The following is a 27,429-nucleotide window of genomic DNA, read 5'->3' on the forward strand; positions in this document are numbered from 1 at the left end:
GTTGCTAATTGTGTCTTAGCAAATGAGCCTTTGTTTTCATTGTTGCAACTCTATTACCATTTGGTTGCCTAGTGTCAGGTAGCTGAACGCTAGCTGCAAGCAGAGTATTTGCTTCTGAAGGCAAGCCTCGCTTCCCGGGGTTACATCGGATTGATTTAGTTCAATACAGCGGGTCTCCGTCCCCGGAGTCCCAATCCTCCGCAGTCAGCCAGCGACTTGTACCCAACAAAAGCGCCGAGATTGGGCGAATAGCGAGCAAATACGTCCGCGTTTCTCTACCCGCTCCCCAACTGACCTCCCCTCATTCCCCGGCGCTGACAGCGGACAAGGCCGAGGTCGCAACAGAGCAGGCCCGGCCGCCGAGACTCGACCTGTCCACCCCACCTCTGCATCCCACAGCCATACCTCACCAGCAGCCCAAAACACGGTTCCCCGCCGAGCCTGCCCCGGACAAGGTCGAGGGTGACAGAGATAGCAGAAAGCACCGCATCACGACAGCAGCTGCCGAGATGAACCACCACCATACGCAGCAGCAGAAAGCCGGTGAGCAGCAGCTCAGCGAACCAGAGGACATGGAGATGGAAGGTAAGATGGGATAACAGACTTTTTGTAAAATGCTTGACACTATTTTCCTACTGCATGGCAAATATGTGACGTTTTGTTGGTGCAGTCTGAGTGCAACATTACAGTAAACAACAAGGCCTGCGGCTGGCTGGGATAGCCGGTTGAATTTCTGCTGATTGTGCGCCCGTTGCAGCATACTTGTGCGGAGATGACCTCATTTAGTGCTATGAGCAAAGGGTGCAGAATTTATATTCCCACGTTTGTTATAAGTAATTGCTTGCAAATAAAAGCCACTTCGTTTGGTTGTCGGGAGATCGGCCACATAAATCATTCATTCGGTTCGGCTACCGCATTTCTCATGCTGTTCAGTTTTCGCCACCGACGCTGTTTTGACAAGCGATCTGATCTAGTTTATTAATTGAAAGTCGTTTAGAATGGGCATCCATTCTCTAAATTCCAGGTTGTGTTGATTGTTGATAACCTAAACATTTGTAAACAACGCTGTTTAGTCTTGCAAATCACACTAATTGGTTTCACGGTAAATTAATCTTGCTTCACTTTACTCTCGGAGTTGAACTTGACAGATAAAAGTACCTCTCCGCATAACCATCAACCTTCCTGTGAATAAACTAGTTTCCCACCCGTTGTCGTTAATTTCCGTTCGGTACATAACATTGCTAGCCTGAAGTGGGTGAGTGTTAGCATCGTGTTTGAACTGAAGGCTGCTAATTACATAGTAAAATGCTCCACAATTCAAATAAATTAACATTTTACTAACGTAAGATCCGTACTCTGAGAATGTCATCTATTTTCTCTATATAGTTATAAAGCTCTGAAAACTCAACGAACGTCGTTAGACAACAAATCTAAACTAGTTATTTCACTCCAAGGCCCCATTCGTTTTGTGTCATCACTGGTTAGCATGCTAGTTAGCTGATGCTAACGGAGGGGGGTGTGTGGCGTTCCAAAATGGTGGCCTTTTCGATTCTGGGCCTTGGTTGGTAACCCGGTGCGGATTTTTTGTATTTTCCTCAGTTTATACTACACAGTCGATGTTTTATTGCATGTTTCATCTTGTATAGGTTTTAGCATGTTAGTTAGTGTGTGTGCTTAAAGCTAATGCCGCCTAAAAGGGCCCGTTGGTCATTTGGTCGCCACTGTTTGCTAGGTGGCTAACGGGAACGCAGATGCGTCAGTACGAGCTGGTGTTCACCACCATAAATCCGCTTTGTCGTTTTATGTTTAACCATAACCGTCTCAAACACCAAAAATAGTAAAATCTCCCAGTTAAGCATGTTGTTTTCTACGTTTAATAATGTTTTAGACGAGACGTTCGGCAGAGCTGGAAAGTGAAAGTCGGTGGTGCGGTAAGCCAGGCCCACACAGGGGGCAGCGGCGCGGGGATTTGCTGCTTCATTGTATGGAAGACCAAACGACTCGGAGCTCTCGCCATTTTTAATGATCTGTTTTTGTTAGATCGATTTGCAGTCCGGGACGAGCTAATGAAACCAGTGGGGACTATTTCAGACACGTAACAACATCATAATCTCTACTTTAATTCAGCTTTTATTAACGTTGACTTTCGGGTCCGTTCAGACTTGTATGAGAGCCTCACTGCGTCATTCAGCCTCAGTGATTTAACTTTATCCAATCTAACATTCATTAATGATGATCATTTAACAACACACGCCCAATGACAGTAACTTTGTTCTGATTAACATTGACTGAAAATGCCTGTTTAGTATCACCAGTATTAATAGTTGACTTTTATTGCTGTTTCACTATTAGCAGGTGAATTCCCTTTTTTGCCAGGGTCACTTGTTTTGGGCTCTCTCTTAGTGAACCAACACATCTGTTAACATTTCCCCCTGTTTATTCTAACACATATCTATTATTCAGGTACCAATCCTAGTTAGACTGCAGTTTAGACAGCACATGTATGTTCACCATTTATCCACATCACCACAGTCTGTTGACTAGGATGGAAGTCTTGTTTTTATTTTAAGTTCAAGGTTCCTACTTGGCCTCAATTGAACTTGCTTTTAATATTTGCCAGCTCTGGATGAGTATGGAAGAAGGAAAATAGAATTTGTTTCTGGACTTTATTCCGTATAACCGAAATCATATAAATCAGAATGTCTAAAAAGAAATTGCTTTAACAACCAGGATATTTCCTACCAGTTATAAGAAGAAAGTTGAATTTGTAGATGTATTTAATTAACATAAATCACACAGGTGGTATTACATGCCGTAACAAAATTCAGCCCTTATGTTTTGGTTTTTTACCTTCCCTCAAAACAATAAAATGGGTGAAGGATGTTATTCCCTATTTGTTTATTTTTGGTTTGTCTCATCTCAGTAGGACCTTACATGGTTAAATAAAGGTTAAACATGCTGATATTTCTAATAATTAGCTAGGCTTTAGGGGTTAAATCACTTAAGTGTTGCACCATCTTTAATGGTGGATAGCTATTTGTCTCACATTTTATACTACTACTAAAAGAGTAACAAAGATTAGAATGCATTTAAATTGTTCCCTTGAACCAGTACACACATAGTTTCATGAGAAAGTTTTTAATTAAAGCTGACATTTACATATTTCATTGTTCTGCTGTGTGGGAATACCTTTCTAAGTAACAGTATTTAGTTTTTCAGATACTGAAGATTATTTTTTTTTCTTTCTAATAGGTGAAGGTAGAGCGATTTTGTTGCTGTATGATGGCTAAATCTCCTGTGGTTTTCTGTGTTGCATTCTTAAGTATAGCCTTTGCAGGTTTCAAGCTAGTCTCATGCAGTAAGCGGGACAAAGTTGTCATGCACCTGGCTGACGGAGTCCATTAACGTGGTGTAATCCACTTGGGGAAACCAGGTCAGCCTCCTAAAGGAATGGTTGAGCAGTGTTACCAGAAGACTGGTGGTGCACACTGCAGCGTCTGTAAACCTGGAATGAAACCAGGAGTAGAAAAGTAAACAAAACTCAGCAGAAGAGGACATTTAACACACTAAGGGAGATGTGTAAGTCTCAGCAGCAACATTGACTGCATCATCAGATTCTGGCAGGTTTTTATTCCCACCCTCGCTTGAAGCTAACCTGATATTATTCTGCCGCTTTGATTAGCATGTTTCTTTGAATCAGACTTAGCCAAGTTATCTCATTCAAATGGGATAATTAATGTCTGCCAGCACATATGTTTATGAGAGCATAATTCTTCATTATATTCATAATTATCTACCCTACTCTTCTATGCACTCTTTTTGTTTTTTACACACACACATACACACATTCTCTTTCTGTTGTGATCAAGCTGTTTACACACATTTTGGGAAACGCTTGTCACACTGCCACAGCATGATTTTCCCAACAGGGTGGAACACCATGGAAGAAAAAAAAAACAAAACATATTTTGTTTTATTGTCATGACCAGGAGTTGGAACTAAAACAGGAAAGAAACGGATGGAAATGTGTTTGTATTCACAGGGTTTTCAGTGAAATTACTCAACAGTGAGAAAAAAAAAAAAAATCTGACACCTTTTATTATGATACACAAATTTATTTCTAGGTGGTTTCTGTTGCAACATTAACTATTAAATTAGCTGAAAACAGGTTTTAGCCCTGCTCTCTCTCTGCTATGCTGTCTAAAGATGAAAGGCACAATCCATACCATGTCGTCATGTTGTTTGTCTTTTCTTCACAGCTGGGGACACAGATGACCCTCCAAGAATCCCAGCCAACCCGGTGATCAACGGTAATGTGGCCATGGCAGACGGCCACAACAACACAGAGGAGGACATGGAGGACGGTGAGGAGGGCGAACGCTCGCACTAGCAGATAACGATTGTAGAGATGCACCGATCAGGCTTTTACCTGCTGTTTACAAAATGTTCTTTGTGATCTGCTGATTGCGATTTTGATATCTCTTTGAGGACTATAACACATACATTGTTTTTATAGATGAACCATGCTGGTTTTCTGAGGTCTTATCTGGTGGTTTTGATTCTTTTCTTTCATCGATTTTGTTTCTTTCATGAAAGGAAAAATAAAACTGCTGCCAGTTCACATATAGAGGTAACAGTTTTAAATCCAACAAAAAGGAAGGACTTTATTCTCATTTATGCATCAAATCAAGTGTCCCTCACCTTTATCTCATTTTTAATAAAGTTTGGATGTATATACAAACTGAAAAAAGGGTAGGTCTCTGATATGATGTGTTCAGTAAGTGAGAAATTGTATAAAACCTTTTCAACATCTTTAATATCATTTTTAATAAATGTATTATCTATTCTGGTTTAGCTGCCTTCGTCTGTTTTAGATTTATAACAATAGATAAGTGTGATAAATGTGCTTTCAGCTTCAGAAATGCAACACTTTCCTTTTTTATGTTATGACTGCTTGAATATATTGGAACTGTTACTGGACCGAACCAACTAGTAGGTTTGTGTGAGCGCTACACCATAGCCAGCGAGTTTGAGTGTGAGCAGTGAGGAGTCACTCATTCACTGCCTGATGAAACATCGCCGTGCGTTTAGACTGAAGTTTTTCCTCCCTGAATGAAGGTTGTGTGTATTTATGAGAGGAGTAAAATAATGCAGGTTCCACCGGACAAAGTTGGCTTCAAAATGACTCGTCGTAACCCTTGGGTTAATTAGAGCGGGAACAAATTTTTACTTATTTTATTTTTTGTTCTCTGTTGGCCATTGTCTCCTCACAGACACCAGTTGGAGATCAGAGGCGACCTTCCGGTTCGTGGTGGAGCGCTTCAGTCGCCTTAGCGAGTCCGTTCTCAGTCCGGCCTGCTTTGTCAGGAACTTGCCCTGGAAGATTATGGTGATGCCGCGGTTCTACCCGGACCGGCCTCATCAGAAAAGTGTCGGCTTCTTCCTGCAGTGCAACGCCGAGTCAGACTCCACGTATGTGTCTTTAATACTTTCGCTCTTTATTTTGGATCAACCTAAGCTTCACGTGGCAAGTTTAGCCAAATTTTACTTGTGTACAATAGGGATGGGCCTGGTTTGTACTGTTTAGTGTTGCCCTGAAACAAACTGTCAAAATAAACAAGTTAATGTGTACAAATCCCAACAACTTGCTGTATGGTTGGAATTATTTTTTCTCCACTCGTCCTTCCATATGAGCATCAATAATTGCTGCATTTGTTTCAAGTATGCAGTTAGTTTTAGTTCAGTTTTAGCGTGCAGTTATTGTGCCCTGTTTAAGAGTATAGTTACTCTACTGAATAACTTTTAGTAGCGAAGTAACATTTTAATAATGGATACGTTTTAGTTTTGTATTTGTTTTTGAGGCTTTGATTGTGTGCATCGATTAATTTATAACCAAAAAATATTTTTTAAAATGTCTCGCATCTATTATCGTTATTGCTGGAGATGTCACAAAAATAGTCAAATCAAATTTTGAAGTCTTTACGGTAAAACATATATTGAAATGTAATTCTACCCAGAATAGATGGTATAGAGATATCATTCACACATTTCTTTAGTGTCAAGAAAAACTCTGGCTGCAGTGAGCCTCACTACAATATAGGTCTGCAGTAATCGGGGGGGAATGGGGTTAGTTAATCATTATTGTTACTTTAGGAGCAAATTCATCCGGTATCTGATGTTTATGACTCAGCACGGTTGGATGACTGTTTACCAGGGATCTTTCATTTTTTTCCATTTCAAAGTATCCTATGTACCTTTCAATAGACATTGACACAAAAGTCCAATGAGTTGTATGTTGAAAAAGATCTTTTTCTTTGTTGTTCTAAAAATCTTTTGCATGGATAGGATTATCTTTTCATAGAAAATGAAGGAATGATGCTCTGCCCTTCTTTCCTTCATTACATATTTCCTTAGACTAATCCTTGTCCTCTTTCATTGCTACCTCAACATTCCTTGTGTCCTACCTCTCTTCATGTTGTCTTGCTTTAGACCATCTTTTCTGTATTGTTCTTTCCTTACTTCTTTGCTCTTTCTATTTTTTACTACTGGTGGTAATTTCATCTTTGTCTCCTACCTCTGTTCCTCCTTTCCCTTTCTTCTAGTTTCCAGGTTCCACAGTCAAAACCTGCCATTCAGAAATATTTGCCATAAATTCAGTGAACTTTGGTGTTCTGTATTGTATAGCGAACATAAAGGCCATGGAACTCTGGGAAGTCGAGTCAGGAAATGTCTGGAGTTTTTAATTTTTTTTTTACATGGAAAAGGTGTCGGAAACCTCTCGTCTCCTTTTAGTCTTAAGCTACAATTTCAAAAAAAGTCTTTTAAGCTGAGAAAGACTATGGTCTAAAATTTGTTCATATTTGATGTGTTGAACGGCGTTGGGAATTAATCCTGCGGTTTTGTTTTAGGTCATGGTCATGTCACGCTCAGGCCATGCTAAAAATCGTTAACTACAAAGATGACGAGAAGTCGTTCAGCCGCAGGATCAGTCACCTATTCTTCCATAAGGAGAATGATTGGGGCTTCTCCAACTTCATGTCCTGGACTGTAAGTATGCAAACTTGAGGACAGCTAATGTAAAGGTCGACGTTGCAATAAAAATGTGTGTTTTTTTTTTTTTTTGCCCACCCAAAATTGATGATGTAACCTTTGCCTTCATGGCTTGCAGCGTTATACATATTGGGAAAATGAAATTTTAGGCTGCATGTTACCTGCTGCTTTCTGTATTGTTTATTCAGACTATATTGAGTGCATTATATATTTAATATGTTTTTTTGGTCTTTTGAATTTACTTCATCTTAACAATACCCTTTTTTGTTTTTATGTGTTAGGATGTAACAGATCCAGAGCGAGGCTTCGTCGATGATGACAAAGTCACGTTTGAAGTCTACGTCCAGGCAGATGCTCCACATGGAGTCGCGTAAGTAGATTTATTTCTCTGCTGGGTTTTATTTACATTTTTCGGAGCTGAAGCTCCAACATGAATCTTTTTATTTTTTTATTTTTCTCATTTAACCAGCTGGGACTCCAAGAAACACACAGGCTATGTTGGACTAAAGAACCAGGGAGCAACTTGTTACATGAATAGCCTGCTACAGACTCTGTTCTTCACTAACCAGTTACGACGGGTACGGCTTATTCCTTCCATCTTTTTATTGTATTAAATGTTTTTTTTAATTTATTTATCATATCGACCAGCTCAACTTAATCTGCATTCACTTGTCTTTTTGGTCAAAATCTGTAATTTAGTATGTTAGATTTGAGCCATATTGTTTTTACTGCACATTAAATGTTTCTGTGCAACAATATCAGCTCTTTAAAAAAAAGGGTTTATTTCCCATTGAGAGTATTTGTTGTTTAAAAGTATTCATCCCACTAATAAAAAATAACGTGAGCGTTACTTTCTAAAGCACGTAGTTTTTGTGTGGACCCTTCGTTTCGTAGGCGGTGTACATGATGCCTACAGAAGGCGACGACTCGTCCAAGAGTGTTCCCCTGGCGCTGCAGAGGGTTTTCTATGAACTGCAACACAGCGACAAACCAGTCGGCACCAAGAAACTCACAAAGTCTTTTGGGTACAACAATATGTTTCTAGCTTTTGTCTTTTTTAAGAGTTTGAGATGTGGGGCACATCTCTCACAATGTTGGTAATGTATGAATTTTATCGCCAACTATATGTGTGTATTTTTTTTTATGTAAAGGTGGGAAACACTGGATAGTTTCATGCAGCACGATGTACAGGAGCTGTGCAGAGTGGTAAGGTTTCGCATTAATCTTAAAAAGATGCATGCACGTTTGCTGAGTGTTTCCTTAAACACGTTGAACCTTATGTGTTCCAGCTGCTGGACAATGTGGAGAACAAGATGAAAGGCACTTGTGTTGAAGGAACCATCCCCAAACTGTTCAGAGGAAAGATGGTGGTAAGTGTGTCCTGAGGTCCTCTTTTTTTTGCTGCACTTTCTTGCATTTGAGCCTAATTTGTCCCAAGTTTTGCTGGAAATGTTCCCAACATGTATCGTTTCGTAAACAAACAGACATATAAAGCAGACTAACATCGTACAAATTGAATGTTTGGGCAGCACCGGTCCAAGAATAGAAGAATGTTAAGACGTGACGCTCTGAGAAAGTTTGTTTTAACCCGCCTGGAAGAGCACATTCTGACCTGTGTGTTTGTGTGCTTTCCCCAGTCATATATCCAGTGTAAGCATGTGGACTACCGGTCCGAGCGGATAGAGGATTACTATGACATCCAGCTTAGCATAAAAGGAAAGAAGAACAGTAAGTAGCTTGACCGTTCAGTGGTTTTTTGTTGGTGCTGCTTTTTGTTTTGTTATTTTTCTCATTATGTCATGAGTTTCCTCTGCTTGTTTCCAGTATTTGAGTCATTTAAAGATTATGTTGCGACTGAACAACTAGACGGAGACAACAAGTACGATGCAGGAGAGCATGGTCTTCAAGTAAGTCTTCTTCTAGATTTGGATCAGGACCGCCTGTGTATTTTGTTTACCTACCATGTCGTGTAAAAGTACTCGCACGCTTTTGCAGTATGTAGAAAATGACACTTTTTCATATTTTGTAATCTTACCACCACACACTTTAATGTATTTTATTGGGATTTTCTGACAGACCAATACAAGGTAGCACACACTTATGAAGTGGATGAAAAATGGTTTTCAACATTATCTGCAAACATTAATCAATGAAATCTGAGACACATTCGCTTTCAAACCCACTGAGTCAATACTTTGTAGAACCACCTTTTGTTGGAATATGATGTGTCTACCTGCTGTGTGCATCTAAGGGTTTTTTGGTTTTTTTCTTTGCAAGATGGAGCTCAGATGGGATGGAGGGTGGTTCTGTGCATAATTTTTCAAGTCTTGCCACATATTCTCAGTTGGATTAGGTCCTGGCTTTGATTCAGCGGAGTCTTCCTCCCCCATTTGATCTGATGCAGGCAGTCTGATTACGGGCAGCTGCTCTCTGCCTGCTCCCTCCTCCTGCAGACGCTGGTTCGCCTAAGGGCCGTCAATAAATCTCCGAGCCAAACATGCCGTTTCATTTGGATGTTATTAAATACATCGCACACCACCTTCCTGTAATGCGGAAAGCTGACGTGATGTTCTCTTTTTTTTTTTCAGCCTTCAGGCATGGTTAATGATTTGTTGATAGTGAAATTATATTTCGGTATGACCCGTGCTGGCCATTGTAGTCGCTGTCGAGTTTTATTAACTTTTTCCAGCACTACCTCTTCAAACACATGTAGTCACTGCTCAGCCGTGGTCGGACCTGCTCAGGAGCAGGGACCAAAAGACTAGGTACCGGTACAGAAAAAAACAGTAATGGAAAAGTTCTCAAAGCGGGCTGAGTGGAGCTGGTATAAATGGAGCAAGTGGAAAAGGGTCATAGGTCATTCCACTGAAGGTCTGGTTGTCTGCTCTATAACCAATTTTCTTCTAGAATTAGTGTATTTGTTGCCATTCAACTTCCTATCAGCTCTGACCCAGCTTCCTTCCCCTCAGCATGTTGCTGCCCCCACCATGTGTCTTTATGGTCAGGATGCTGTGTTGTGTGTTTTCTGTCGCCCGTAGCGTTTTCCATAAAGATAAATAAGTAAATTATTTGGACCATCTGACCCAAGCATATGTTTGATCTTTCTCCTACATTTCCCTTGATAAACTACAAAATGAATCTTCATATAGTGTTGCTTTTAACTATGGGTGTGTTCAGTCTGGTCTTCCATAAAGGCCCAGTGTGTGGAGCGCACAAATAATAGTTTTTGTGTAAAACAACTTTCCCTCCTGAGCTTTATATTTCTGCAGCTCCTCAAGAGTAGCCATGAGCCACTTGCTGGCCTCCCTTATTAACGCTGTTCTCTCCTGGCCTGTGGGTTGAGGTGGATGGGCTCGTCTTGGTAGGTTTGCAGTTGGCCGAAGTTGGTTCTCTGGGATATTAGGGGAATTGTTTTGTAAATGAACGCTGCTTCAAATGTCTCTGCAACTTTGTCCCTGACTTTTCAGGTGTGTTCACTGGTCTTCATGCTGCTTTTTGTTCATAATGTTCTTCAGCATTCCTCTGAGGGCTTTACGGATTTATACTGAGATTAAATTATACACAGGTTCACTATTTAATAATTGGGTGACGTCTGAAGGCAATTGTTGGCACAGAATTTTCATTTAGGGGAATCAAATTAAAACCGGGCGACTTCCACTTAATTTTTTTATTTGTAAAATTAAAAATATCTCTTCATTTTCTGCTCACTTTCTAATTTTATGCTATTTTCGGGTTGTCACAGAAAATCCAAATTATGTACACTGAGGTTTTTGGTTGTATGACAAAATGTGAAAACATCACATCAAGGGGTGTAAATACTGTATTGTAGTTTGCCTTCTGTAAGACCTCTGTGTGTATTTAGGTCACTGATGAACAAGTTAAATCAACGTCCAGATGTCTGACATGTTTGTTTGCATTGCAGGAGGCAGAAAAGGGTGTGAAGTTTCTTACTTTCCCTCCAATCCTTCATCTGCAGCTGATGAGGTTCATGTACGACCCACAGACCGACCAAAATATAAAGATTAATGACAGGTAAAACAAGACTGTTTCTGCTGCTCTCCTTAAAGTGGATCATTTCCAGTCTCATAGTGTGGGTAGAGTGCCAGGGTTTAATTTTAGAGTGTCTGCTCCATATTAACATAGGTTAAAGGGTGCAGCTTGTTTCCAGAAAAGGCACATGAGTGTGAACAGAGAGAAAAGCACCCCCATGCCCTGGGATGGCAAGAAAGGACGTCTCAGATTATTTCTAGTATGGCATGTCTTTAGTTGAAAAGCTGTATGAAAACGAATGGTTGAATGCAAAGGATTGTCCACGCAGCCATCTAGAACAGGTAATTTCCTTTTTTATTGCGCCTTTCAACGGACTCATCCTCATTAATTGGTACCGTGCAGACTTGGCTTCTTGAGGCTTTTATGTATATATGCAGTCAGACACGCAAGTCAGGCCTGTGGGTGGAAATGGCAGTACATCATATTCATGCATAAACCCTTACCTGCTTTCCTCTGAACTTGGCCATGTTTGTTTCTTCTTTGACATACGTGTTGATCATAAGTTGTTTTTGGCATCCCCTTTTTAATAATTTCTCCTTCCTTTTCTCGCTTCCTCCCAACCGTCCTCTTCTCCTCTCCCTATCTGCGTTCTCCCAGATTTGAGTTTCCCGACCAGTTGCCTCTGGATGAGTTCCTTCAGAAGCCAGACTCCAAGGACCCCGCAAACTATATTCTACACGCAGTGTTAGTTCACAGTGGGGACAACCACGGCGGTCACTACGTCGTCTATCTTAACCCCAAAGGAGACGGCAAAGTGAGTGTCAAGGAACCAATAGTGAGGACAATTTTTTATTATGCACTTTTACACCAAAAATTCTGTGGGTGTGGGGTTTGAGGTAGATGGACAGATTTTCTTAGTGTTTGTAACATACTGCCTATAACAAGACTGTAAAGCTTTAGATCTGAGCTAAACCTGCACATCCTAAGCCTAGAGCGACTTGCAAAAGCATTCATACTCCTTGAGTTTTTTCACGGTTTGTCATTTTTAAACCACAACCTTTTTAAGGATTTTATCAACACAAAAGTAGCATATGGAGCACTGTTCAATCTGGCTGAAAATGGAAAGAGTTTGGCACAAACATGCTGATACACGGCCCTACAATTACATTGTATCAAAGTTTCATATCTTAAGTGTCGTCCCATGAAAAGATGCTATAAAATATTTACAAGAATGTGAGGGGTGTGCTCACTGTGAGGTACTGTATCTGGTGGTGTCACTATTCTGCAGTGCTTTGTGCTTGTCTGAGACATAAAATCTAAAACAGGTTGTGGTAATGTGACGATGTGCAAAGGTTCACTGGGTATGGATGCAAAAACCTGCATCTCAAGATTCAATGTCCTGGCTTTTTTTCGTCTGACCACCACCCTTCTCTACATCTATCGTTTCACTTCCCGCTGCAGTGGTGTAAGTTTGACGACGACGTAGTGTCGCGGTGCACCAAGGAGGAGGCCATAGAACACAACTACGGTGGACACGATGATGACCTGTCGGTCCGTCACTGCACCAACGCGTACATGTTGGTCTACATCCGGGAATCCAAACTCAGTGAGTCCGGTGTTTCCAGGAGAATGAAGTCAGAGTTTTATGTCAGTTTGGTTTGTAGATCTAATTTCTATTTCTATCTCAGGTGAGGTACTCCAGCCAATGACTGATGGGGACATCCCCCAGCAGCTGGTGGAGCGTCTGCAGGAGGAGAAGAGGGTGGAAGCACAGAAGAGGAAGGAACGCCAAGAGGCACACCTCTACATGCAGGTTCAGGTATGGAACCGGAAGGGGGTGTTTTAATGCTTTTTGAACCACATCTAAAAAAATATTGTAGTCTTATCCTTTTGTTTCTGTCTGTGGTGGAAATCATAGATATGAATGCATGCTGTCCTCTATTAGCTCCCATGTTGCCATCATCTAAGAGGCGTTGGTCTTTAGGCTCTGAAACCCCACCTGCCTGCCACTACAGTCTAATGTATTCTGTTAGAACAAGGTTCTGCACCCCATGTTGTGCACCAATGTGTTGCTCATTGCTAAAGATTCTTTTGACCTGCGAACTGAGAAAGCTGCACATCAGACCTGGAGGTTTAGCACTTCTGCTTCCTGACCTACAGCTGCTTTCTTATTACTACAGAAAATACAGCATAGGAGGAAAATTCCCCCGTCTGATAGAGCTGCACAGTAGAGCCCACATATTTCCAACTCAGCCTTAGCCTGTGCAGTATTAATGTTGTAAAGAACTGTTCAGGATGCAAGATTTTACTGTTTTATTCCAAGTGTCAGGAGTTCATTCTGTTATTCTAACTCATATCATCACTGCAATGTTTAACAGGATACCTTGGATAGTATGGAAGGTAAAAATAAATGAAACATTTGAATCATATGTCTGTAGTTTGAAATGATTGGTCTTTATTTCTCCTAAAATAAAGGCAATTTGAGTCATATTTTGGTTAGTTTTGTAGTCTTTTTAGCAATAACTTTTAGCCATTTCCGATCTGGCTCAAGGCCTTGGGAGTTCTCCCCATCCATGTGCGGTATTGGTCCAGTTCTTTGTGGTCCATTCTCAGTCCAAACATCTATATTTTGGGTGAATTTGGTGAGTTTATTGCCCTGCGGTGTGTGTGTGGTTATTTTAGCTCATTTCTATGTTCTGTGATGATCAACCAAGCTGTCCAGCAAATTGAAGATTTCACTTCCATATAATGAGCTAAAACTGGCCTCTCAGTAGCTAGTCCACTGTTTTTATAGTTATCATTGGTCCTGCCAGAAGACAAATAAATAAAAAAGCTTAACAAATAGATTGGGTAAAAAAACATTCTTAATATTTACCCCTAAATAAATAAAGCATGGAGAAAATAACCCACTGTAAACACTGTTAACAGTTTGACATGTGCCACTTTGAACTTCTGGTAGGTGAGTTGGGGGTCTACCGTCCGTCTGGTAACGCACCTGCAGGAGCAATGGGAAGTTACTCACTATTACTGTACGCAACAAGCATATTGTACAGAACTGTTTGGACTGCTATAAATGTTACACAATGGTTTATGTTGCCTGTCTTCACGTTCTCCATTTGACTGGTCAGAAGCAAACATTTCAATAAATTCTTGCTGTTGAAATGGAAATATTTCTTTTTTTTTTTTTTTTTTTTTTCCAGTAGCTGGGTAGACTGTTCATTATCTAGGGTCTAGGTTTGCTATGAACCTAAAGCTGTAAGACGTTAACCATTAGGGAATGTTTAATGTTTTACGTATTTGTTAATTCATCACAAATCATGTCGGTATCACGATGTTCATCAGTATTGTCTCGTATCACATGGCTGCCTAATATTCTGCAGACCTAGACAGCACTGAGACGAGGTCATTCTTCTGGCGTTTTGGTGTGTAGAAAACTAGAAAGTAAAAACGGCTGTTTATGGCAGCCATCTTTCATTAAGGATGTTTATCTTTCTTCTTTATCTAGATGGTGACAGAGGACCAGTTCTGTGGACATCAGGGCAACGACATGTACGATGAAGAGAAAGTAAAGTACACAGTCTTCAAGGTCCTGAAGAGCTCCACTCTGCAGGAGTTTGTCCAGAACCTCTCCCAAACCATGGTGGGTCCCTCGTGTTTGTCTGAGTTGACACAAAAGGTGTTGACATTCAAGTTACCATGTTAGATGCTCTGTGTTGTAGTCTAAAGCTGTTAAAAATAAGCTGTGAAATTGACGTTGCATAGATGTAACCGAACCCTCTGAATTATGCCTGGATTGGTTGCTTTTTAACTTTGAGTCAAGGTAGAACTTCACTTATTCTGAGGGGAGCCACTTCAGTCATGTTTTTACTGTAACCATTGCCCCAAGGAAACGTTGTTTGAAGAAGACTTGTTGATTTTCCTGTTTGCCTACAAAGTAGAATCTAAACTGCCAGGCTAAAGAGTGCACAGACTTGCAACGTAACCCTCCTACTTTCTGTCCCACCAATCAACAGCAACCTATAAACCTTTGCATTTTTTCGTGCTGCAGGGTTTCCCACAGGACCAGATGAGGCTTTGGCCCATGCAGGCCCGTAGTAATGGAACCAAGCGACCCGCCATGCTCGACTACGAGGCCGATTGTAACAAATCGGTATGTGTTTCTGTGTAGCTCTGAGAATGTTTTTTTTTTTTGGCAGCGTTTTCAGCTGAGGTATTTCAGGTGGTCAGGTTTTGTTTGCCACATGTTCTTGTCGACTTGAATCAGGAGGAAGACGCAACTAAAAACCACAAATACAAATTGTCGACAATAGTGCTGTAACACTCTAACATCTGATTTTTTTTTTTTTTAACACAATTCTTAAGAAATGTGCCCCTTATTTTACCAGATTGTTGAAAGTACCACGCAGATTATAGTCCTAAAATACATGTTTACTTCAGTTCAGGAAATTACAGCATTTTACACTCAAACTGTGATCAAAGGACACATTTTAGATGTTTGTTTGCTTGTTTGTTTTTAGATGATCGACTTAAGTGACAATGAAAATCCCTGGACAATATTTCTGGAGACTGTGGATCCAGAGATGGCAGCCAGTGGGTCCACGTTACCCAAGTTCGACAAAGACCGTAAGTTTTACTCATCAGCACTCATCGGTCTCATTATGAAGGTCACTGTTTGTCACACGCTCTCATAGGCTGTTGTAGGGAGCAAACAGAAATATCTCAGGGTTTTTACGCACATTTAACGTGTTCATCTTTACGGTGTATCTATTCTATATACTTAGAAAGGACACATCAATGTTTCACCCACCCACTTTATGAATCTAAACTCGTAACAGCTTTTCGGCAGCGTTTTCCGAATGCAAACTCCTTGGCCTCCCCTGGCAGCCTAAAACGTCTCCCAGAGCTCATTGCCATTCTTATTACCCAGAATGCCTCCCTAGTTTCATGCCTTTTGCCTTTTAGTCTGAGTTGGCTGTGATTCATTGAGACCATTTTTTTTCTGATACTCAGCACACTTATTTTTTATTTATGAATTGGGTGGTTAATGTGAAAACTTATGGGATTTTGTTATGGTTTTATTTTTGTAGATGATGTCATGTTGTTCTTGAAGATGTATGACCCTAAAACCAGAAGCTTAAATTATTGTGGACATATCTACACACCTATATCCTGCAAAATAAGTAAGTGCCAGCTCCCTTGTCTGTTTTAATTAAAGCAAATCGATGCTGGGTTTCATCGCTGAAAGTTTTCTGTTGTATATTAAAGTTTTTTTTTTTTCTACTTTACGTAGGAGACCTGCTGACAGTCATGTGTGAGAGAGCAGGGTTTCAGCAGGAAACTAGCCTTATCCTCTATGAGGTGATCTATATTTCTTGTGTTCACTTATGTTTTCCACCAAGTTTTCACCATTTTGACTTCATCCCCCTCTGATCGTCTCATTGCTGCAGGAAGTAAAGCCCAACCTAACAGAGCGGATACAGGACTATGATGTCTCTCTGGACAAGGCCCTGGATGAGCTCATGGACGGGGACATAATTGTCTTCCAGAAGTGAGTTTTGGGTCGTGCAAGTTTTTAATTTCTGAGAGGTTTAAAGAAATTAGCGGTATTTTTAACAATGGAGTCGGATCAGTGAGTTGTGTTTATGCGGGATATAAAGGTGTTTAATTTGGGTCAAGTACTCATCAGATCTGGATAAGTATGGAAATAGAAAATGGAGCATGGAAAAATATGTTTCCAGAATGTATTACCTGTCCTGTTGTCTACAAGGTCCATCCATCCATCTGTCTGTTCAGCAGACTTTCCGTTATTCCATATATCTGTCCATCTTTTATCCTACTCATAATCAGTGTTTACTTTCTTCCTTACTACTTAGCTTTTTTCTTGACTTTATTCATTTTTCTGCTTCTTTTCTTCCTTTGTCGCTTCCCTATTTCTCTTCTGTTCTTATGTCCTTTCTCCTTTTCTTTCATCTGTAGTTTTTGCAAATTCTATATTAAAATCCTGACTACTGTAGAAATATCCACTTTAAAGTCATTGTGATGTTTCGGATTTGTACTTTAAGGCGAACAAAAAAAAAGGACCGAAAAAAAAAGTTTAGTCTGGAAAAGTTGTGAATTCTGACATGAAACATGTTTAGAAACCCTTAGTTTGAAAACATCCCACAAAGTCCATTGCTGTTACTTGTTTCTTTTTTTTTTAAAGGGCTAAAACTCAGTGATCATCTGTAACATTGCTTGTCATTTAATCATTTGTGGGTGTGGCTTTACTTTTATTGACTGTAGCTGTGCACATAAAAAAAACAATGATGCTTCTCTAATTAAGCTGCTTAATTCACATTATTTCCTCGAATCCATACAGGGACGACCCAGAGAACGACAGCAGTGAGCTGCCCACAGCCAAGGACTATTTCCGGGATCTTTACCACAGAGTTGATGTCATTTTCTGTGACAAGACCATCCACAATGACCCTGGTTTTGTGGTCACGCTCTCGAACCGCATGAACTATTTTCAGGTACAGTCGCCTTGCTTGATTAATGCTCTCTAATTCGAGCAGTGACCTCCTTTTATCACTTCATACAGCTGAAATAGCCAAGTATTTTGGATTTTGTTTGATTTTACTCTTGCAAAAAGGGTGTTTAATGATGATGGGGACAAATTTATTTATTCATTTATTGGCCCTTCTGGGGTATTTCAGGGTACAGCTCGCAATGTAAAAATCTTCTGCTTCTGTGCTCGATGTATAAATCTGATCTTTATTTGCTTTCTGTATCATATTTGTTTAAGGCAGCTGACATAGATACTGTCTGATGAACCGTTGGTGGTAACCTACTTGTAATGTGTGTGTGTGTGTGTGTGTGTGTGTGTTTTGTCAGGTGGCCAAGACCGTTGCACAGAGGTTGAATACAGATCCAATGCTGCTGCAGTTCTTCAAGTCCCAGGGGTAGGAGGCTTGTCCCATTGCACGCACAAACACACACACACACACACACGCACATCCATATGCTATGTGAATTATAGCATTAGTATGTTTCATCCTAATAGCTTATTTTTAGTCTAGTGTAGAATATGTTTATACAGCAAATCAAATAATAAAAGATATACATGATTTCTACAGGGTCTTTAAATGGGCATAAATGTCCGGTTTTAAATGAAATATAGTTGGAGGTTAAATGCATTTGCTCATTTACGTATTGCTTCTTGCATCGCCTGTTTTCTCTACTGCATTCAGTTTCATGTATTGTAGTTTTTGCTGCAGTAATATGCATTAGTTTACGCTGCGAATAAACTACAAGGCACATAATGCAAGGCTACAGAGTGCTGTTGACCACAGAGCCGTGTGAAATGTCAAGATACGGAACCGTAATAAAGATGGGTTTTGAAAACAGGTTGGCGTGTTTCCCGCCGCCTGTTTTTAACAACTGAGCGCGGGCTAATTATTGTAGTTTCTACAGTGCAGCCAAGAACAGTCACCCTGTGGATGAGTTTATTGAACTCCTAAATAGTGACAGAAATAATGTGTTTGCTGCACAGTTTGTGACATCATGGGTACACACAAGATGATCTCTGAGCACCCCACAACCTCAACTCCACCATGGTTTTGTAGCTGTTGTGTCTGTCCCTCTGTTTGCAAAATATCTCAAAAAGTTATAAATGAAGTTGAATAAAATTTTCAGAGATGCGTATCAGGGAAAGGAACAGATGATTAGATTTAGGTGGTGATGTGGACCCAGAATGTTTTTGAAGGATGCTTTTCAGCGCCAGACCATGGAGCGACAACTTGGAGTTCCTACATGGTTCCTCACTCTGTCAGCAGCTGACATGCAGTGGCCTTGGTGGAGATCTGCGCTCTCTGAGTGCTTTTCTAGTTGAAATTGTCATCCATAGCTTAGGAGGTAAAAAATGTATCTATTTTCACACTATTCTCTGCCAGCTTATATAATCACCGCCAAGTTTATTATCTGATAACTGGGATTTCATAGCAGATGTTGCTAAAAGGTGTCAACTATTACCATTATAACAGCTATTGTATAATGCAGTAGGCTTATTATGCCAAGGGTGCCTGATGCTATCAGCAGACATCTTACATAAGTTAGAAGGTTTAGTTTTGTAAGTCTTAAACCTAAATCCCAGCGATCTTAAAAAGCCTCCGACTTGCAGATACACTGACAGTTTGTTTTACACAAGTTAAAATAAAATGATTTAGATTAAATGTGATATCACATCTTCTATATAATTACCATTTACTACATTTGACAAGAAAGTTGCATTTTGAACTTGCTTGTTTTCTCTTTGGTCTTTGCGGCTGTCAGAAATATTGTGTAACCTGTCCCCCTTCCACCTCTCTCTTTGTTTTCCTCTAACTCCTCCCTCTCACCTCTCACACTTCTGTACATCTTTCTCTCCATGCCAACTTACACATTTTCTCTCGTCTACGACTCCCTCTGGCCTCTTTCTCCATCCGTCCTTCCTTCCCTTCGTCGGCCTCCCCCCCTGCCTGGTGGTGTGGTGGCCAGGTACAGGGACGGTCCAGGGAATCCTCTCAGACACAACTATGATGGGACACTGCGAGACCTGCTGCAATTCTTCAAGCCTCGGCAGCCCAAGAAACTCTACTACCAGCAGGTAAGAACGCTTGGACGACTCCAGCTTGTTTAATGTGAAAACCAAGTGTTCTCTTGACCTCCAGTTTGGTGGAATCTGAGCCAGCTGCTCTTAATGCCCACGCCTGATGATCATTTTTTGTAGCTGGGAACGCTACAGCTCATCGAGAGTAATGGGGGGATGATGTGAAATGTTAAAAGAAAGAAAACCTTGTTTACTATAATCAATATCATCATCGCAGTTTTTAGCGATAGTGTCGCGAATAAATGTCCTGATTATCGTGCAGCATGGGCGAGCATGGTTAGCATATACCCTGTAGAGGAAGTAGTTGTACCTTAACTCTGATTTTTGAAGACTGCTAACATTTCTTAATCCCACATGTTCACGACAGCAGAGGTAGAAAACGGAAAACGATTCAACGGGAAATTATGCTGCGATACGTTAACCCTTCTCTGTTTTAGTGCCGTCTGAAGTATAAACCATCATTCCTCTGTAGAAACTGCAGCTTCCTGTCTAGATGCTTCTAACATCATTTGTGCTTCCTCTGACTTCATTTCTATACACCTCATTGATATTGAAAGTATTTAACTTTGAGTTGTTTTCACACAGCGTTGTCAGGGTAACCTGTTGTATATGGTGCGTTCGCTGGTTAGAAAAAGATCAGACATTCCAGCTATTAGCTGATTTCTTTGCGCACCCTTTGAATTTTACAATTTCATTTATTTTTTTTTTGCCATCAGCTCATCTCGCTCATCAGATTTGCATTTAGATGACATTTCTGTGATACAAGTACATCGGGTAGGAAAAATAAGTTCTATTTAATAATGTCAAGCTCTGACTCGGCTTTCAGTTTCTCGTGGAGGTGTCCTCTCCTGCCGGTCCGCATACCCACCGCGGTTCAGTTCAGTAGGTTGTCCAGGATGAGCAAACAAGATTTCAAGCTTACCTCCGTGAGCTTACACCAACCTGCTAAAGTTAGAAAATACTAGTGCTTGGTGTGAATGCTGTTCAGGCATTATTTTCTGTATAATACCATTGGCTGTTTAAGCACATAATCAGTTTAAACCTGTTGAATGTATTCAAGTGCCAAGTTCAAAGTTCGTAATATTCCGTTTTGTTAAAAATTATAGCCCAATAAGTCAGAAAATAGAACTTTCTGGGGATCTTCCTCCAGGTTTTGTTTTGCTGGGTTTATCCCAGAAAGTATTCAGTACCACTTGTTTATCTGATGCTCGGTTATGGACCGATCCTTCGTTCAGATTGATGAGTACAAAGGTTATTAATGAAAAGAGGTCAAAGAAGGGCATGAAAATCGCACTCACTTTGTCATGTTCAAATAATAACTTCTCACGTTCTTCTTTCTATGTCCACAGTTAAAGATGAAGATAACAGACTTTGAGAACAGGAGGAGTTTTAAATGCATATGGCTCAACAGCCAGTTCAGAGAGGAGGTAAACCACATACTATGTGCTGCGGATCATAAGCTGTCATGTTGTTAAACGAGAAAGGTAATATTTCTGTATATTTATTTCAGGAGATCACCCTCTACCCTGACAAACATGGCTGTGTACGGGACCTTTTGGAAGAATGTAAAAAGGCAGTGGAGCTGTCTGAAAATGGCTCTGAGAAGCTCAGGTATTTATCACTGATGAGTCTGTGAGACAGATTAATGTTCATCCTACTGGTATGAAGCATTATAGACAGCTGGAGTATGGAAAATAACTATAGTATTTATTATTTTGGTCACTTTAGAGGTCATGCTTTTTATCCATTTATTATGGATATAAACTGATCTAAGTTTGTCCAAATGCCACACTGATCAATCTCAAATCACCATATTGTCATAACAGATGGAAAAATCTAGAAAATTGAACCTGGAAAACCTTTAAATATCACAGGAACACCAAGAATAAATGTGTCATTGTAATGATTGTTGATGCTGTCATTTTATTTCCTCCTAATTTAACATTAATTTCCCTTATTTCACTGTCTAAAGTTTTTGAACATCTGCCCCTGCTCATTAAGCCCTTGTCTTTCCCCTTTCTGCCTCTCCCCTGCAGGCTGTTAGAGATAGTAAGCTATAAAATCATTGGGGTTCACCAGGAGGACGAGCTGCTAGAATGTTTATCTCCTGCTGCCAGTCGCACCTTTAGAATAGAGGTAAGTGTGTTTGGGAGGCGTTTATTTTTAGCCGTTTTACCTCCTTCAGATGCATCTCCGCTTCAGAGCTTTCAGCCGTGACGCACTGGGTTTGGATTGCTTCTTCAGTGTCCGATTCTTGCTGCATTTGTGCTCAAAATATTCCGGCTACAGATTAAATACAGCCTTAAAAAATAGACATTTTTACACACCTCACGTTCCGTGCAGCTTTGGCCTCGTTGTGGCAGTTTTTGTTGCAACCGTGTGTCTAACCTTTCACGTTTTCTTGTCTTCATTTAGGAGATTCCTTTGGACCAGCTGGACTTAGACAAGGACACTGAGATGTTGATTCCAGTCGCTCACTTCCACAAGGAAGTCTTCGGTACCTTTGGGATTCCCTTCTTGCTCAAGATCAGACAGGTATTTATACACCTATCCAAGTCTACTTCACGCTGAATGTTTGTCTCATAGTTTTCTTGCAATATCGTCCTTGCAGGGTGAGCCATTTAGGGAGGTGATGAGGAGGATCCAGACCATGCTGGACATCCAGGAGAAAGAATTTGAGAAGGTACGGCATCATGTTTGGGGTCTAGTAGTACTACGTTTCTGTAAAAAAAAACATTTGCATTCTTCTTAGTTCTTTTATTTTAAGAGTGCATCAAGTCAAGTCATTTCCGCGTCACTAGGAAATAAAGTTCAACTTGGATTTCAGTCACAACTGACATCGCACACCACAGTGCGACTGCTAGACATTCAAATTTAGCCACAGCGTCCCTCCGCAGAATAAAGGTTTGGAATTTAATTTCAATCATTTACAGGTTTGGATAAGATTGGAAATAGGAGAATGGAAAAAAAGTTTCCAGACTTTATTTTTTATGCCATTGTCAAAAGCTTTTCCCTTCTTTCCTTCCTTGGGTCGTTGTACTTTCCACCACCCTTATGTCCTTTCCATTTACCTTTCTTTTGTCCTTCCTTGTGTTTTAACCTTCTTTCTTCCTTGTGCTTTTCCCTCTTTCCCTCCTTGGTTTTCCTCCCTGGCCTCCTTGTGTCCTAAATCCTTTATTTATTTCTTTTTTTTCTTTTTGTCCTCTATCTCTTCCTGTGATGTGTCCCATCTCCATTGTTTCATCCCTGCTTTCCTTGTGTCCTTCTGACCTTTCCTTCCTTATGCTTCGTGTCTTTCTTTCCTATTGCTCTTTCCTGTCCTTTGTGGTGTCCTACCTCCCTTCCTTGTGTATTATCCTGGTTCTTTCTTCTCTCCTTCAACTTTCTGGTTTTTCCAGGTTTAAAGCCTTCCCATTAGAAATGGATCATAAATTCATAATAAACTCAAGTATTTTCTTTTAAAATGACCTTAAAGGTTGTTTGACAGCTTCGAAGTTGTTTATTTTCCAACAAACAAGTCTTGAGTGTTTGTGCATGGATCGTCACGAGCTGTTCAAACCAAATCGTTTTTTTCACGTGTTTGAGTGATGTCTGCCACCCTACTCTCTACTCCGTCAAGTGACCCAGGAAGTGATGTCGTTTGGGTTCAGCAGCTGAGCAAGTCTAAACTCCTACAGCTCAACCACAGCATCGCTGTTCGCTTTTCCCTCTCAGTTCAGACTGTCCCTAAAGGAATTTTTCACTTTCTTGGACTCTTACCAACCACCAGGTTTCTACGCAGTGTTGAACGTCTGGATAGTTTGGAATTTGTTTTTAGCATTTTTCAAGTTTAGGGGAAAAATGAATATGGAAAAATGTTTGATCCAGGTGTTCCAGAAAAAGATCTAATTATAAACTGAATGATGAATAATAGATGGATTTCACACTGACTCGTAACATCACAATTTGAACCTCCGTCTTTCTGACTTCTCCACATGTGTCCTGCTACATTAGCGGAGTTAAAATAATCTGCTCTTTTTACCATCTCATCGTTTTTATTATTGTGTAAAACGTATTTAACCGTTTATTTTATTTTTTTCAGTTTAAGTTTGCGATTGTGATGATGGGCCGGCATCAGTACATCACTGAAGACGAGTACGAGGTCAACCTGAAGGACTTTGAACCACAGCCAGGTATTTCCTGCTGTTGATAATACAGCTGTTGTGTTACTTAGATTCTTCGTATGCCAGCAGTTGTCCAGGAAGCACAGGAATAATATAAATGTGTGGATGTGCGATATTCAGACTCCAGGATGTTAAGTATTATATATCTACAAATGTCTGGACTGCAGGTTCAGGCTGGATTTCAGTTTTGTGTTTGAGGTCGTTGAAGCTCAAAAAGGATTTTCTCTCTGTAAAGAGTGAAATTTCTCTCCAACATCCAGCAGGGAAATGTGCCGGCTAAAGCAGATTCACGGAGTCGCTGTCACTTCTATAAAATGTGATGTCTTTTATTTGAATCTGATGTAATCACATGGCTTTTCCAGACTGGACTTAGAACTCCCAGTAACATTTGGGCATGTTGACTCCGGTCCGCACCGTTATTTGAATCTGTAACAGATCGGTTCACAGGACTTTAGCTAAACACTAAACAAGCTTTTATGTAAAATAGAATGAAAAGGAGAGCTGTGATTGGTTATTTCAGGTTATTTGATAAAAGGTTAATGGTACCTGTAGTAAATAACTCTTGGTGTCTCCATTTAGTGTAAATGCTGAATAGTCGGGCCCTGAAGCTGAAGCCAACTGCTAGTGCAACAGGGACCAAAGAAAGCCTAAAAAATGTCAACTAAATTTCTAACTGTATTTTATGAACCTTTACATTAAGGTCATGTTTTCCTTGGCGGGTAAGTTGATGCTTTTAGAGGGGAAGTGGATGTAGGAGGTGGTGCTCCACCTACAATCTTCCCGTGTGAAACAGGATATTAAGAAAAGCTCTCTCTGATGTGCCTTCTCAGTCTTAGAAAAGTGTTGAATTAGCTTTTATCAGTTTCCAGCTCTGGATAAGAGAGTATTAAGGAAAACTGAGCATGGATAAATGTTTGAGTTTCCAGACTTCCTTTCTCCTAACAGAAAAGGGGCGTCAGCGATTATGAGCTGTGCTTTAAATAATGTGGATTTAGTGCAACATGGTTCAGTCCAGATTGAATATGTTTACGGATTTTAAAATAGTGTTGATCTAAGTTGGTCCAGATTGCCTTGGACGGCACAACCTCAGCATTATGACATTTCATGATTAGAGGAACAAACAGGTAATGAAGTCCAACTAGGTAAATGTTTTCTACTCAGATTTCCTCAGTGTTGTAAAAATTGACAGGAATTTTTTACATTTTGAAATATAGGTCTGGAAAGTATGGGATGTTGAAATAGAAAATGTGCAGGGACCCTCTAGAGCAGTTGAAGTGACACCATTATATATATTGTATTCATTGCCCCTCTTTACTTTCTGTTAAAGTATTTTCTCCGATTCCAAACACTTGACATGTTCCAGTGTCAGTATGTTTCACTCAGGAAGATTATTGGTGGCGCAGAGCTTTCTTCCTCTGTTTCCTGTGTAAATAATCAGCTTCTGTGTAAACAAGCATGCAGAGCAAACATGACGACCGTTTAAAGGGTCATAAAACCGTTACCATAAACTGCTGTGGCGCTTTTGAGATTGGAGATGTTCGAAGATCTCTCTGACTAGCTGTTAGCATCAGCCTCCAGGTAAAATAACATCTGGATTTATATTAGATGAAGTCACCAACTGTAACCTACTTCAGGTTGCCTCTGTATAACTTTATAAGTCAGTTTAAAAAAGATGTTTTGTCTTTTTATTATCATGGTGACACCTGAAAGAAATGTTGAACCTTCTCTTTGAAAAACACATTTTCTTAGTATTCATCCTGCAGATGCTTCTCTATCTGTTTTCATTAGGCAGCAGTAGAGGTGCCTAACGTCCTCTCCGACTTCTGTCCTCCGCAGGTAACATGTCCCACCCGCGGCCCTGGCTAGGGTTAGATCATTTCAACAAAGCTCCAAAGAGAGGTCGCTACACATACCTGGAGAAAGCAATTAAGATCCACAACTAAAGCAGCCTGCCCCCCTCCTCTTCGTTTTCCTCATCCGTCTCAAACCCTGCTTCACCTCCCCTCCCCTCTTTCCCACTTTAACAAACCATAACCACAGACTGTAACCAACCGTGTGTGCGAGACTGTTTGGGTGTGCGTGCTTGCTTGCTTGTGTGTATGTGTGTGTGTGTGTGTGTTCATCACTCTTTAACACCCACCTGGACACCTCTACAGCTCTTCACCGGCACCACGTCTTCAGCCACACAGGATCTCGCTGCTGCAGCTGACAGATTAATGGAAAAATAAACTGCACCAACCACCTCCTGACTGTTGATTTTGTTGTACATTTTAGATTTGTTTTTTTTTGAAACCGTCTCCCTTTACGTTTGAGGCGGTTCGGTTCCGTTTTGGCTTTTCTACCTGTTCACTGCCTGCTTTTTGTTGCCTGTCTGGAAGTGGGAGACATAAAATTGGGTTTTTAGACGAATTCGAGAAGCAGAAATTGGGATTCTTCCTTCCTCTCTTTCCTACTTCTCTCAATATTTTTTTCCTTATGTGCTAAGAAAGATTGTTTTAAATGAAGTTGCTTGGAGAGGAACTGAACCGCTGTGTATTGAGTTAGATAAAAAGGTGTTTGCTCAGAGCTTTGTGGTAGTTCCTTCTCCCATCATATATAGTGCAACAAAAAACAGTATTTCCAAGTTTACACAATTCTTTCTCACTTAGTTTGGTTGGAGGACAGTAAATCTGTTATTACTTTTTTGCAGATCTTGTATAATAAAACAAAAAAAATCTGCAAAACAGCTTCTGTTGAAAATAAATGGAGAAAACCCAGAATTGTCTCTTTAATCTTCAGAGTTGGCACTGTCGGAGCTTTCTCAGGACCGGCCGTCATAAAGTTAATTCCTCTCAGAACACACGCACGAACATTTTTCTGCTCAACTCCCTCGCCTTTAGTAGTTTTCATCAGTCATTCCTCCTCAAAACACACACGCACACACTTTCTCCCTCCTTCCTTGTATTCTCTTACCTCTAGCGCCCTCCAGTGGTTAATAGCAGGAACTGCATTGTGCTTGGTCGAGCTGCAGACACTTAGAGCTCCTACAGGTTTGGGATTGTGTAGAGCCAAAACCAGCATTGTGAGAAACACTTTAAGCCCTACAAAACTCCCCTCTCTCGTTTTATTATTTTTAAGCACAGATGGAATGCACCCCTTAAAAACGCATAGCTGGCTCTGTAAAGACGACATTTAAGAATTGTATATTTAAAAATGTGAACGTGTAAAATTTAAGAGAAACGCCTTTTCTTGTTGGGTACAGAAGGAGCCAGGTGTTCATATTTCTTGTGTGTAGTTTTATTTTCTTCTTTTTTTGTTTGTTTGTTCCTGATGTACCATTGACAACTTTTTTTCTTCTGTTACCTACAGATTTTTTTTTCTTGGAAAAACTAACTGCGGTGGTTTGTCTTGTTTAAAAACTTCAGTACAAAGATGACCTGCAGAATCACTTTGATTTGATCTTTTCCGGTTGAAAATCATCAGTGTAGCAGCAGTGTACGACAACTATTCCTGTATATTGCCTTTTTGCTGGAAAATGTATGTTGAATAAAATTTTCTATAAAAACGGAAAAACACAAGTTAATTTCAATTTAATCAAGGTTTAAATCCAAATTAAACCTT

At 40.3% G+C, this 27,429-nt stretch overlaps 1 protein-coding gene across 3 annotated transcripts; it reads left to right on the top strand.

The window, feature by feature from the left end:
• The first annotated feature begins 359 nt into the window (after positions 1-359).
• Positions 360-27,381, top strand: LOC124862810 (ubiquitin carboxyl-terminal hydrolase 7-like). Of its 3 annotated transcripts, none has more exons than XM_047356946.1 (31): positions 360-585; positions 4,260-4,364; positions 5,274-5,472; positions 6,909-7,047; positions 7,332-7,420; positions 7,520-7,628; positions 7,945-8,075; positions 8,202-8,256; positions 8,340-8,420; positions 8,688-8,778; positions 8,875-8,957; positions 10,973-11,082; positions 11,698-11,875; positions 12,502-12,646; positions 12,729-12,859; positions 14,546-14,680; positions 15,089-15,190; positions 15,558-15,663; positions 16,128-16,220; positions 16,331-16,398; positions 16,488-16,588; positions 17,399-17,552; positions 17,914-17,981; positions 19,561-19,663; positions 21,016-21,093; positions 21,177-21,277; positions 21,703-21,802; positions 22,082-22,201; positions 22,278-22,349; positions 23,748-23,838; positions 25,666-27,381. In XM_047356946.1, the coding sequence occupies exons 1-31, from the start codon at positions 510-512 to the stop codon at positions 25,770-25,772; spliced, it is 3,321 nt and encodes a 1,106-aa protein (XP_047212902.1). In that variant the 5' UTR covers positions 360-509; the 3' UTR covers positions 25,773-27,381. The 3 variants fall into 3 exon arrangements, with proteins under 3 accessions (XP_047212902.1, XP_047212903.1, XP_047212904.1); XM_047356947.1 differs by having other exon boundaries at positions 11,698-11,854; positions 19,555-19,663; XM_047356948.1 differs by lacking the exon at positions 360-585 and adding an exon at positions 1,524-1,573 and having other exon boundaries at positions 19,555-19,663.
• The last annotated feature ends 48 nt before the right edge of the window (positions 27,382-27,429 follow it).

This window comes from Girardinichthys multiradiatus, chromosome X, assembly GCF_021462225.1.
Source record: "Girardinichthys multiradiatus isolate DD_20200921_A chromosome X, DD_fGirMul_XY1, whole genome shotgun sequence".
In the NCBI taxonomy this organism is placed as follows: domain Eukaryota; kingdom Metazoa; phylum Chordata; class Actinopteri; order Cyprinodontiformes; family Goodeidae; genus Girardinichthys; species Girardinichthys multiradiatus.